The 12,259-nt window shown below is 38.9% G+C and overlaps 4 protein-coding genes across 5 annotated transcripts; all 4 read left to right on the top strand.

Moving 5' to 3' along the window:
• The first annotated feature begins 712 nt into the window (after positions 1-712).
• LOC118116101 (interferon alpha-inducible protein 27-like protein 2B) lies at positions 713-1,937 on the top strand. Its single transcript, XM_035167418.2, has 4 exons — positions 713-816; positions 971-994; positions 1,082-1,249; positions 1,698-1,937. Exons 1-4 carry the CDS (start codon positions 807-809, stop codon positions 1,769-1,771), a joined length of 276 nt encoding a protein of 91 aa, XP_035023309.1. The 5' UTR covers positions 713-806; the 3' UTR covers positions 1,772-1,937.
• A 1,605-nt stretch (positions 1,938-3,542) lies between these two features.
• On the top strand, positions 3,543-4,797 carry LOC118116102 (interferon alpha-inducible protein 27-like protein 2B). Its single transcript, XM_035167419.2, has 4 exons — positions 3,543-3,679; positions 3,831-3,854; positions 3,942-4,109; positions 4,558-4,797. Exons 1-4 carry the CDS (start codon positions 3,670-3,672, stop codon positions 4,629-4,631), a joined length of 276 nt encoding a protein of 91 aa, XP_035023310.1. The 5' UTR covers positions 3,543-3,669; the 3' UTR covers positions 4,632-4,797.
• Positions 4,798-6,856: 2,059 nt separating this feature from the next.
• LOC118116100 (interferon alpha-inducible protein 27-like protein 2B) lies at positions 6,857-8,820 on the top strand. Its single transcript, XM_035167413.2, has 4 exons — positions 6,857-7,024; positions 7,179-7,202; positions 7,956-8,123; positions 8,572-8,820. The coding sequence occupies exons 1-4, from the start codon at positions 7,015-7,017 to the stop codon at positions 8,652-8,654; spliced, it is 285 nt and encodes a 94-aa protein (XP_035023304.1). The 5' UTR covers positions 6,857-7,014; the 3' UTR covers positions 8,655-8,820.
• Positions 8,821-10,890: 2,070 nt separating this feature from the next.
• On the top strand, positions 10,891-11,894 carry LOC124851063 (interferon alpha-inducible protein 27-like protein 2). 2 transcript variants are annotated; one of them, XM_035167414.2, is made up of 4 exons: positions 10,891-11,009; positions 11,164-11,187; positions 11,301-11,462; positions 11,646-11,894. In XM_035167414.2, the coding sequence occupies exons 1-4, from the start codon at positions 11,000-11,002 to the stop codon at positions 11,675-11,677; spliced, it is 228 nt and encodes a 75-aa protein (XP_035023305.2). In that variant the 5' UTR covers positions 10,891-10,999; the 3' UTR covers positions 11,678-11,894. The 2 variants fall into 2 exon arrangements, with proteins under 2 accessions (XP_035023305.2, XP_035023307.2); XM_035167416.2 differs by having other exon boundaries at positions 10,920-11,009; positions 11,304-11,462.
• The last annotated feature ends 365 nt before the right edge of the window (positions 11,895-12,259 follow it).

Below are 12,259 nucleotides of genomic sequence, written 5' to 3'. Positions count from 1 at the left end.
TATTTCTAACTAGTAAAGCACCTTGTAACTGTGTTTTAAAAGGTGCTGTATAATAAAGATTATTGTTATTAATGGAAAAATAATAATAAATAAACAATATTAAAAACAATACGTCATACAGGGCATTTCCACACAGAATAAACCAGTCTAAAATGGAGGGGTTTGAGGTGGGATTTGAAGTTGGGGACGAAGTCATAGTCAAAGATGAAGAGAGTTCCATAAACGAGGGGCTGCATAGCTAAAGGCTCTAGACCCCATAGAGCAGTGGTCGCCAACCCGTCGATCGCGATCTACCGGTCGATCTCGCAGTCTTCACTGTCGATCCCCCAACTCTCTGGACTCACTGGCTGTCGTCGTGCCGCAGATCAGCTGTGTGTCGGTTGTCTGTTTTCACACGCCTGTGTGTCCGCTACTGGCGGAGCAGCAGGTTTATCTCCTGCAATTCCTTCAAGAACAAGTTGGTTCATGTACTAAAGTAAATGTCAGGACTCTACGGTATGAAGATGCGCATCTTTCGGTCTGTCGATAACAAACAAAGCCCCGTTGGAACAAATGAGTGGATTCAGAAGGTGAAACGCTGGAGTGCTTTTACTTTGAAACGGGTTCGGGAAGTGATGTAAATACGTTTGTGTCATAGAGAGATTAAAAGTGTGGTTCACAGCAGAATAAAGTTAGATTTTCCTCAGCAGTCCAGTGGAGACGCCCCCTAGTGTTCAGATTGTACCACAGTTTCGTTTCTGAGGAAACCTTCATGAAGTGAATAAATACCAGTCCAGCTCGAGGCTGCTCACAACAGAGGAAAAACCATGGGCCTTTGTGAGTACCACTCTTCCTCTGACTATACTGAAACATTCTTTTAGAAAATCAACACCTATATGTAGCATCATGTTTCACTTGATTAATAACAGCATGTAATACAAGTCTGTAAAGCTTAGCAGTAATACGATGCAATTTTATTCTTGTGTTTCAGTGATAGGTGCAGCACTTGGAGTAGGTAAGACATTAATAGACATGAAATAACAATAGCAACAAATAACAACAATAATAAGGAAGGCTTCATCTCTGCTGTGTTCTTGTCCAGGTGCAGTAGGGACTGTGGTCGGGGCCCCATTTGTTCTGGCAGCCGTAGGTTTCACCTCAGCTGGAATTGCAGCAGGTTCACTGGCTGCTAGTATGATGTCGGCTTCTGCAGTGGCTAGCGGAGGTGGAGTGGTAGCTGGAGGTGCAGTGGCTGTTTGCCAATCAATAGGTAAACAGTACATGGTTCATTTGGGTTTGAACTGTGTCCTTGGGTGGATAACTTTTATATCTTAAGTGTTTCTTGCACTGTTTTCACCTTTTCTAATCCACTTAACATCTGCTGTACCATAATTTACAGGCTTAATCTAATGCACAACTTTTGTATTGTTTCATTTATTTATCATTAAATCTGTATTTATATTTGGTTTCAGTACTCAGTTAATTTTGTTACCTTATTCTACTTCTCTACCTCAAATTTTCAATCATCTTATACTTACAATATCTGTTGTGCCAATATCTCCATTAGAACATATGTGACAGCTTTGTAGTAGTTCTGTTGGCCAGACATTCATTTCATTTGATATTACTGTATACACTGTAGTGTGATGCTAGTATTGGTAATGCTTCTCTGTAGCTTGATAAAATGTACTGATCATCCAATGTGTGTGTCACTGTAGGTGCGGTTGGTCTGTCGGGGGCCACTGCAGCTGTGAGCGGCTCGATGGGGTTGTTGTTAGGCCTCATTATCTGAATAATCAACAATTAGTTATCCTGTTAATCTGATGAAGCAAGTGATGAAGCAGCATGTTTATGTTCTGAAATGTTTGGAAAGTTGTCTGGTGTGCAGTTACCTGACATGATGTTTCATTGTTTGAATCTTACATCTCACAAAATAAAAGCAACCGCGTTAAAACACATTTGAAAGAGTTGACTGGTTCATTGTCCTTTTAGTTGAAGTATCTATTTACCTACCAGTGTATCATAACACTGTTGTGATTTATAAACATGAATATGTACTGTAATATTGTATTTAGGCACTTGTGTACAATAACTTTAATATATTTGTTCAAGGTCCAGTGTGTAAGATCTAGGTGAAAGGGATCTACTGGCAGAAACTGAATATAAAGTGATCCTAGTGATGTTCTCACCAGTGTGTTTCATCTAAATTGTACCAATTGTTGTTTTCTTTACCCCCGAATGAGCCTTTTATAATTACATCGGGAGCGAGTCCTCTTTACGGAGGCAGCCATGTTTTTCACAGAAGCCCAGACTGGACAAACTAAACACCTTTTGAGTTTTTATGACAAATGAAGGTTACCACAGGTTCTCTCTCATGTTTGGAAGAGGAGGGTGATGTGAAGGGTATTCAGCTGCAACATGAGATTTTACCACTAGATGTCACTAATACTACACACTGAACTGTTAATATTTACTGGAGGTGCCAGTGACATAGAGAAAAGTTTGTCCTGACTGCAGTCACAACTAAACTCTAAAACATGTCTTATATTTACACCTGTTATCATCAGTTAAGATGTTAAATCAAAGGCCTGCTCACCATTCCAAAGTCCCGGCTGAGGACCAAAGGCAGCTGGGACTTTTCTGTCAGGGCTCCCACTCTGAGGACATCTGTCTGTCAAACTCCTTATCCTCTTTTAAATCTCTCTTTAAGACACATTTTTATAGGAGGGCCTTCTCTCAGTTCTGATCTTACCATCTATTTTTATCATTTTATAATCATTTTACTGGTTTCTCATCTGTGACACTTTTTATTTCTGCATCTGTGCTCTAATGCTTTGTGATTTTCAAATTGCTTTTTAACTTTTTCCTATTGTCTGCCCTATTTCTAACTAGTAAAGCACCTTGTAACTGTGTTTTAAAAGGTGCTGTATAATAAAGATTATTGTTATTAATGGAAAAATAATAATAAATAAACAATATTAAAAACAATACGTCATACAGGGCATTTCCACACAGAATAAACCAGTCTAAAATGGAGGGGTTTGAGGTGGGATTTGAAGTTGGGGACGAAGTCATAGTCAAAGATGAAGAGAGTTCCATAAACGAGGGGCTGCATAGCTAAAGGCTCTAGACCCCATAGAGCAGTGGTCGCCAACCCGTCGATCGCGATCTACCGGTCGATCTCGCAGTCTTCACTGTCGATCCCCCAACTCTCTGGACTCACTGGCTGTCGTCGTGCCGCAGATCAGCTGTGTGTCGGTTGTCTGTTTTTCACACGCGCTGTGTGTCCGCTACTGGCGGCGGAGCAGCAGGTTTATCTCCTGCAATTCCTTCAAGAACAAGTTGGTTCATGTACTAAAGTAAATGTCAGGACTCTACGGTATGAAGATGCGCATCTTTCGGTCTGTCGATAACAAACAAAGCCCCGTTGGAACAAATGAGTGGATTCAGAAGGTGAAACGCTGGAGTGCTTTTACTTTGAAACGGGTTCGGGAAGTGATGTAAATACGTTTGTGTCATAGAGAGATTAAAAGTGTGGTTCACAGCAGAATAAAGTTAGATTTTCCTCAGCAGTCCAGTGGAGACGCCCCCTAGTGTTCAGATTGTACCACAGTTTCGTTTCTGAGGAAACCTTCATGAAGTGAATAAATACCAGTCCAGCTCGAGGCTGCTCACAACAGAGGAAAAACCATGGGCCTTTGTGAGTACCACTCTTCCTCTGACTATACTGAAGCATTCTTTTAGAAAATCAACATGATGTAGCATCATGTTTCAATTTATTAATAAAAGCATGTAATACAAGTTTGTAAAGCTTAGCTGTAATAAGAGGCAATTGTATTCTTGTGTTTCAGTGATAGGTGCAGCACTTGGAGCAGGTAAGACATTAATAGACATGAAATAACAATAGCAACAAATAATAACAATAATAAGGAAGGCTTCATCTCTGCTGTGTTCTTGTCCAGGTGCAGTAGGGACTGTGGTCGGGGCCCCATTTGTTCTGGCGGCCGTAGGTTTCACCTCAGCTGGAATTGCAGCAGGTTCACTGGCTGCTAGTATGATGTCGGCTTCTGCAGTGGCTAGCGGAGGTGGAGTGGTAGCTGGAGGTGCAGTGGCTGTTTGCCAATCAATAGGTAAACAGTACATGGTTCATTTGGGTTTGAACTGTGTCCTTGGGTGGATAACTTTTATATCTTAAGTGTTTCTTGCACTGTTTTCACCTTTTCTAATCCACTTAACATCTGCTGTACCATAATTTACAGGCTTAATCTAATGCACAACTTTTGTATTGTTTCATTTATTTATCATTAAATCTGTATTTATATTTGGTTTCAGTACTCAGTTAATTTTGTTACCTTATTCTACTTCTCTACCTCAAATTTTCAATCATCTTATACTTACAATATCTGTTGTGCCAATATCTCCATTAGAACATATGTGACAGCTTTGTAGTAGTTCTGTTGGCCAGACATTCATTTCATTTGATATTACTGTATACACTGTAGTGTGATGCTAGTATTGGTAATGCTTCTCTGTAGCTTGATAAAATGTACTGATCGTCCAATGTGTGTGTCACTGTAGGTGCGGTTGGTCTGTCGGGGGCCACTGCAGCTGTGAGCGGCTCGATGGGGTTGTTGTTAGGCCTCATTATCTGAATAATCAACAATTAGTTATCCTGTTAATCTAATGAAGCAAGTGATGAAGCAGCATGTTTATGTTCTGAAATGTTTGGAAAGTTGTCTGGTTTGCAGTTACCTGACATGATGTTTCATAGTTTGAATCTTACATCTCCGAAAATAAAAGCAACCGGGTTAAAACACATTTGAAAGAGTTGACTGGTTCATTGTCCTTTTTAGTTGAAGTATCTATTTACCTACCAGTGTATCATAACACTGTTGTGATTTATAAACATGAATATGTACTGTAATAATGTATTTAGGCACTTGTGTACAATAACTTTAATATATTTGTTCAAGGTCCAGTGTGTAAGATCTAGGTGAAAGGGATCTACTGGCAGAAACTGAATATAAAGTGATCCTAGTGATGTTCTCACCAGTGTGTTTCATCTAAATTGTACCAATTGTTGTTTTCTTTACCCCCGATTCAGCCTTTTATATTTACATCGGGAGTGGGTCCTCTTTACGGAGGCCGCCATGTTTTTCACAGTAGCCCAGACTGGACAAACTAAACACCTTTTGGATTTTCATGACAACTGAAGGTTACCACAGGTTCTCTCTCATGTTTGGAAGAGGAGGGTGATGTGAGGGGTATTCAGCTGCAACATGAAACTTCACCACTTAATGTCACTAAAGTCTACAAACTGAACTGTTAATATTTAATGGAGGTGCCAAAACCTTCTTTTCTTCAGTGACACAGGCACAATGTTCACCATGATCACCATCTATCAGGCTAATGTCTACTTCTGTTTTCCTGAGAACCACTGTGCACTATGTGTGCAGTATTTACTGTTAGTGGTCTACACTGGTCTCACTGGTCTTAAAAGGCAAAATCACATCACCCCGATCCTTTCTTCTCTTCATTGGCTCCCTGTCTGTTTTAGAATTGATTTTAAGATTTTACTGATCACTTTTAAAGCACGCCAGGGTCTGGCCCCAAGCTACATCACAGAATTTATGACCCCTTATGTGCCTTCACACAGCCTTAGATCCTCAGGTGGAACCCTGCTTGCTGTTTTCAAACAAAAGGTGATCCTGCTTTTGCCATCAGTGCCCCTCAGCTTTGGAACGGCCTGAGGAGATAAGGCTTGCAGAGTCAGGGACTTCTTTTAAATCACTTCTTAAAACCCATTTTTATAGACTTGCTTTCATGTGATACTGTGATTTTATCGTTTTCTTTTCACCTTTTATTTTACGTATTCACTTATTTTAATGTCCTTTTATTGCTTTTACGTGTTCAAGTTTATATTTACCTTTCTTGCTTTGTTGTCAAAGCACTTTGCAAAGTCTGTTTTTAAAGAGTGCTATATAAATAAAGTTTATTTTTATATTATTATAGGTGGAGATGGCAATGGGAGACAATTTAAATACCAAATTGGGGAGTTGCTGTTCTAGTTAGTCATTGTTCCTTTAATCAGTTAACCACACCCAATCAGACATCATAATGCCTGAGAATTATTCTTAAATTCTCACGCGTTATAATATTTATCATTTGCAATCTTAAAATACATTCATGTAAAACAGCCACATTCACCAACAACGTACAAGGCTGACAAGAAAATTGAAGTCAAACTACAATGAGAAAAAGGCTCCAGTTTTTAAAATACACAGATGAGCAGTGAAGTGATAAAACCATAGAAGCCTCATGGAGATTCTGCTTGAAATGACTGAGTGCATGTCTTCAGTTCAGCCATGTAGCACAGGTCAGGCTTCATTCAGACTCACTCTTTATCAAAAATAGTCCAGAGTTACTAGATGTTTCCTCCTGATCTGAAACCTGGCATCTAAGCTAATATTGTTGAGAATGTGCAGATTTCATCTCTCAGTTCTGTTTAAGGATACTTTTTTACCTCTGACAAGGAGGTTTTGTTTTCACCCCTGTTGGCTTGTTTGTTTGATCCTCTGGGAAAGATAACACATTTTGTTTAAATGTAAAAATCTAAGCATTATGATTTATAGAGCAAAGTATCTGCCAAAGTATCATCGATACAGACCAGTTATGTTTAAATAATTCTCTCATTACAATCAGACAAGCTATAAGTTAATTGTACACTGGTGCTTTTATGAAAAACGTCCTTCCTTTGTTTAAGTAACATTTGTTCTGCCATGCCTTTTGCCATTGTTTGTTTTGAAATGAAAATAATAGAACTGCAGATTCATTTTCCATACCTTTGTTTGCGGTTGGATGGATTTCATCAGTTAGATTTTCCTCAGCAGTCCAGTGGAGACGCCCCCTAGTGTTCAGATTGTACCACAGTTTCGTTTCTGAGGAAACCTTCATGAAGTGAATAAATACCAGTCCAGCTCGAGGCTGCTCACAACAGAGGAAAAACACTACAGAAAGGAGAGCAGAGAAAAAACCATGGACCCTGGTGAGTACCACTCTTCCTCTGACTATACTGAAACATTCTTTTAGAAAATCAACACCTATATGTAGCATCATTTTTCACTTTATTAATAAAAGCATGTAATGCAAGTCTGTAAAGCTTAGCAGTAATACGATGCAATTTTATTCTTGTGTTTCAGTGACAGGTGCAGCAGTTGTAGGAGGTAAGACATTATTAGACATGAAATAACAATAGCAACAAATAATAACAATGAAAGCCCTACTACAAGTTCGTCAAATTAAAAACGTGAAAAATGGCTAAAATGGGAACTAAATCTAAAATGGCGGGCTTCCTGTTGTGTTTTTCATAATGATGCTTGTGACTTTTTTGTTTGTCTGGTCATGATACTACGGAAGCGTATTACATTCACTTGAAAAAAAAAAAAGTTCTGTTTTTCTGAGATAACTAACTCGGAAATTCCGAGATAAGTTCTGTTTTTCTGAATAATAAAAAAAAAAGTTCTGAGATAATTATCTCGGAAAAACAGGGAAAAAAAATAATTAGAAAAACAGAAGTTATCTCGGAATTTCCGAGATAGTTATCTCAGAAAAACAGAACTTTTTTTTTTTTCAAGTGAATGCAATACGCTTCCGTATGATACACCTGTGTACCGATTTTAGTGATGATGGGTCAAAGGGAATCCCAGGGGCTACTTTCCAGGTGGCGCTGTTGAGACATTTTGCCACGCCCATTTCAAATTACTCCAGAATACAAAAATGTCTTTGGGCCTTGAATTTCCTGCAAAGCTTCATGATCTTTTGAGCATGTCTAGGCCCTGAAAATGCTCCCCAAAGGGAAATAATAATAATAATAATAACAAGAAAAATCCTTACAAATTCAATAGGGCCTCCCACCGTCGTTGCTTTGGCCCTAATAATAATAATGAAGGCTCCATCTCTGCTGTGTTCTTGTCCAGGTGCAGTAGTGGCTGTGGTCGGGGCCCCACTTGCTCTGGCAGCCGCAGGTTTCACCTCAGCTGGAATTGCAGCAGGTTCACTGGCTGCTAGTATGATGTCGGTTTCTGCAGTGGCTAGCGGAGGTGGAGTGGTAGCTGGAGGTGCAGTGGCTGTTTGCCAATCAATAGGTAAACAGTAGATGGTTCATTTGGTTTGAACTGTGTCCTTGGGTGGATAACTTTCTATTTTGAGTGTTTCTTGCACTGTTTTCACCTTTTCTAATCCACTTAACATCTGCTGTACCATAATTTACAGGCTTAATCTAATGCACAACTTTTGAATTGTTTCATTTATTTATCGTTAAATCTGTTTTTATATTTGGTTTCAGTACTCAGTTAATTTTGTTACCTTATTCTACTTCTCTACCTCAAATTTTCAATCATCTTATACTTACAATATCTGTTGTGCCAATATCTCCATTAGAACATATGTGACAGCTTTGTAGTAGTTCTGTTGGCCAGACATTCATTTCATTTGATATTACTGTATACACTGTAGTGTGATGCTAGTATTGGTAATGCTTCTCTGTAGCTTGATAAAATGTACTGATCGTCCAATGTGTGTGTGTCACTGTAGGTGCGGTTGGTCTGTCGGGGGCCACTGCAGCTGTCGCCAGTGTTGGAGCAGCTGGGGGGTTGTTGGCACGCCTCTTTTTCTGAATAATCAACAATTGGTTATCCTGTTAATCTAATGAAGCAAGTGATGAAGCAGCATGTTTATGTTCTGAAATGTTTGGAAAGTTGTCTGGTTTGCAGTTACCTGACATGATGTTTCATTGTTTGAATCTTACATCTCACAAAATAAAAGCAACCACGTTAAAACACATTTGAAAGAGTTGACTGGTTCATTGTCCTTTTAGTTGAAGTATCTATTTACCTACCAGTGTATCATAACACTGTTGTGATTTATAAACATGAATATGTACTGTAATATTGTATTTAGGCACTTGTGTACAATAACTTTAATATATTTGTTCAAGGTCCAGTGTGTAAGATCTAGGTGAAAGGGATCTACTGGCAGAAACTGAATATAAAGTGATCCTAGTGATGTTCTCACCAGTGTGTTTCATCTAAATTGTACCAATTGTTGTTTTCTTTACCCCCGAATGAGCCTTTTATATTTACATCGGGAGTGGGTCCTCTTTACATGTTTTTCACAGTAGCCCAGACTGTACAAACTAAACACCTTTAGAGTTTCCATCACAACTGAAGGCTACCACAGGTTCTCTTTCATGTTTGGATGAGGATGGTGAGGTGAGGGGTATTCAGCTGCAACATGAAACTTCACCACTAGATGTCCCTAATACTACACACTGAACTGTAAATATTTATTGGAGGTGCCACAACCTTCAGGGCCAAAACCTTCTTTTCTTCAGTGACACAGGCACAATGTTCACCATGATCACCATCTATCAGGCTAATGTCTACTTCTGTTTTCCTGAGAACCATTGTGCCCTATGTGTGCAGTATTTACTGTTGGTGGTCTACACTGGTCTCACTGGTCTTACAAGGCAAAATCACATCACCCCGATCCTTTCTTCTCTTCATTGGCTCCCTGTACGTTTTAGAGTTGATTTTAAGATTTTACTGATCACTTTTAAAGCACGCCAGGGTCTGGCCCCAAGCTACATCGCAGAATTTATGACCCCTTATGTGCCTTCACACAGCCTTAGATCCTCAGGTGGAACCCTGCTTGCTGTTCCAAACAAAAGGTGATCCTGCTTTTGCCATCAGGGCCCCTCAGCTTTGGAACGGCCTGAGGAGATAAGGCTTGCAGAGTCAGGGACTTCTTTTAAATCACTTCTTAAAACCCATTTTTATAGACTTGCTTTCATGTGATACTGTGATTTTATCGTTTTCTTTTCACCTTTTATTTTACGTATTCACTTATTTTAATGTCCTTTTATTGCTTTTACGTGTTCAAGTTTATATTTACCTTTCTTGCTTTGTTGTCAAAGCACTTTGTAAAGTCTGTTTTTAAAAAGTGCTATATAAATAAAGTTTATTTTTATATTATTATAGGTGGAGATGGCAATGGGAGACAATTTAAATACCAAATTGGGGAGTTGCTGTTCTAGTTAGTCATTGTTCCTTTCATCAGCTGGCCACACCCAATCAGACATCATAATGCATGAGAATTAAATTCTCTCACATTATAATATTTATCATTGGCAATCTTAAAATACATTCATGTAAAACAGTGACATTCACCAACAACGTACAAGGCTGACAAGAAAAATGAAGTCAAACTACAAGGAGAAAAAGGCTCCAGTTTTTAAAGTACACAGATGAGCAGTGAAGTGATAAAACCGTAGAAGCCTCATGGAGATTCTGCGTGAAATGACTGAGTGCATGTCTTCAGTTCAGCCGTGTAGCACAGGTCAGGCTCCATTCAGACTCGCTCTTTATCAAAAATGGTCCAGAGTCACTAGATGTTTCCTCCTGATCTGAAACCTGACATCTAAGCTAATATTGTTGAGAATGTGCAGATTTCATCTCTCAGTTCTGTTTGATTTTAAGGATACTTTTTTACCTCTGACAAGGAGGTTTTGTTTTCACCCCTGTTGGCTTGTTTGTTTGATCGTCTGGGAAAGAATAACACATTTTGTTTAAATGTAAAAATCGAAGCATTATGATTTATAGAGCAAAGTATCTGCCAAAGTGTCATCGATACAGACCAGTTATGTTTAAATAATTCTCTCATTACAATCAGACAAGCTATAAGTTAATTGTACACTGGTGCTTTTATGAAAAACGTCCTTCCTTTGTTTAAGTAACATTTGTTCTGCCATGTTTGTTTTGAAATGAAAATAATAGAACTGCAGATTCATTGTCCATACCTTTGTTTCCAGTTGGATGGATTTCATCAGTTTCATTTTCCTCAGCAGTCCAGTAGAGACGCCCCCTAGTGTTCAGATTGTACCACAGTTTCGTTTCTGAGGAAACCTTCATGACGTGAATAAATACCAGTCCAGCTCGAGGCTGCTCACAACAGAGGAAAAACCATGGACCGTGGTGAGTACCACTCTTCCTCTGACTATACTGAAACGTTCTTTTAGAAAATCCACACCTATATGTAGCATCATGTTTCACTTTATTAATAAAAGCATGTAATACAATTCTGTAAAGCTTAGCTGTAATAAGATGCAATTTTATTCTTGTGTTTCAGTGACAAGTGCAGCAGTTGGAGCAGGTAAGACATTAATAGACATGAAATAACAATAATAACAATAAAAACAAAAACAAAAACAATAGCAACAATCATAATAACAATAATAATGAAGGCTTCATATCTGTTGTGTTCAGCAGGGGCTCAGGGTAGCACCCCTAAAGCTCTGGGGGCCGCAGGTTTCACCTCAGGTGGAATTGCAGCAGGCTCCACGGCTGCTAAAATGATGTCGGCTTCTGCAGTGGCTAGCGGAGGTAGAGTGGGAGCCGGAAGTCTGGTGTCTGCTTGTCAATCAAAAGGTAAAGAGTAGATGGTTCATTTTGGTTTGAACTGTGTCCTTGGGTGGAACTTTTATATCTTAAGTGTTTCTTGCACTGTTTTCACCTTTTCTAATCCACTTAACATCTGTGATAGTATTGGTATTGCTTTCTATGTAGCTTGATAAAATGTACTGATCATCCAATGTGTGTGTGTCACTGTAGGTGCGTCTGGTGCGTCAAAGGGCAAAAAGTGAAGCTGCCAATGATGGAGCAGCTAGGGGTGGTTGGAAAGCCTCTTTTTCTGAATAATCAACAATTGGTTATCCTGTTAATCTAATGAAGCAAGTGATGAAGCAGCATGTTTATGTTCTGAAATGTTTGGAAAGTTGTCTGGTTTGCAGTTACCTGACATGATGTTTCATTGTTTGAATCTTACATCTCTGAAAATAAAAGCAACCGAGTTAAAACACATTTGAAAGAGTTGACTGGTTCATTGTCCTTTTTAGTTGAAGTATCTATTTACCTACCAGTGTATCATAACACTGTTGTGATTTATAAACATGAATATGTACTGTAATATTGTATTTAGGCACTTGTGTACAATAACTTTAATATATTTGTTAAAGGTCCAGTGTGTAAGATCTAGGTGAAAGGGATCTACTGGCAGAAACTGAATATAAAGTGATCCTAGTGATGTTCTCACCAGTGTGTTTCATCTAAATTGTACCAATTGTTGTTTTCTTTACCCCCGAATGAGCCTTTTATATTTACATCGGGAGTGGGTCCTCTTTACGGAGGCCGCCATGTTTTTCACAGAAGCCCAGACTGCACAAACT

Source organism: Hippoglossus stenolepis, chromosome 10 (genome assembly GCF_022539355.2).
Source record: "Hippoglossus stenolepis isolate QCI-W04-F060 chromosome 10, HSTE1.2, whole genome shotgun sequence".
NCBI classification, from domain to species: Eukaryota; Metazoa; Chordata; class Actinopteri; order Pleuronectiformes; family Pleuronectidae; genus Hippoglossus; species Hippoglossus stenolepis.
This window is presented reverse-complemented; position numbering and strand designations above follow the sequence as displayed.

Coding starts and splice junctions, on each gene's coding strand:
- LOC118116101 (XM_035167418.2), top strand. Junction 995..1,081: donor AGGTGCAGCACTTGGAGTAG/GTAAGACATTAA, acceptor GTTCTTGTCCAG/GTGCAGTAGGGACTGTGGTC. Junction 1,250..1,697: donor GGCTGTTTGCCAATCAATAG/GTAAACAGTACA, acceptor GTGTCACTGTAG/GTGCGGTTGGTCTGTCGGGG.
- LOC118116102 (XM_035167419.2), top strand. Junction 3,855..3,941: donor AGGTGCAGCACTTGGAGCAG/GTAAGACATTAA, acceptor GTTCTTGTCCAG/GTGCAGTAGGGACTGTGGTC. Junction 4,110..4,557: donor GGCTGTTTGCCAATCAATAG/GTAAACAGTACA, acceptor GTGTCACTGTAG/GTGCGGTTGGTCTGTCGGGG.
- LOC118116100 (XM_035167413.2), top strand. Junction 7,203..7,955: donor AGGTGCAGCAGTTGTAGGAG/GTAAGACATTAT, acceptor GTTCTTGTCCAG/GTGCAGTAGTGGCTGTGGTC. Junction 8,124..8,571: donor GGCTGTTTGCCAATCAATAG/GTAAACAGTAGA, acceptor GTGTCACTGTAG/GTGCGGTTGGTCTGTCGGGG.
- LOC124851063 (XM_035167414.2), top strand. Junction 11,188..11,300: donor AAGTGCAGCAGTTGGAGCAG/GTAAGACATTAA, acceptor TGTTGTGTTCAG/CAGGGGCTCAGGGTAGCACC. Junction 11,463..11,645: donor GTCTGCTTGTCAATCAAAAG/GTAAAGAGTAGA, acceptor GTGTCACTGTAG/GTGCGTCTGGTGCGTCAAAG.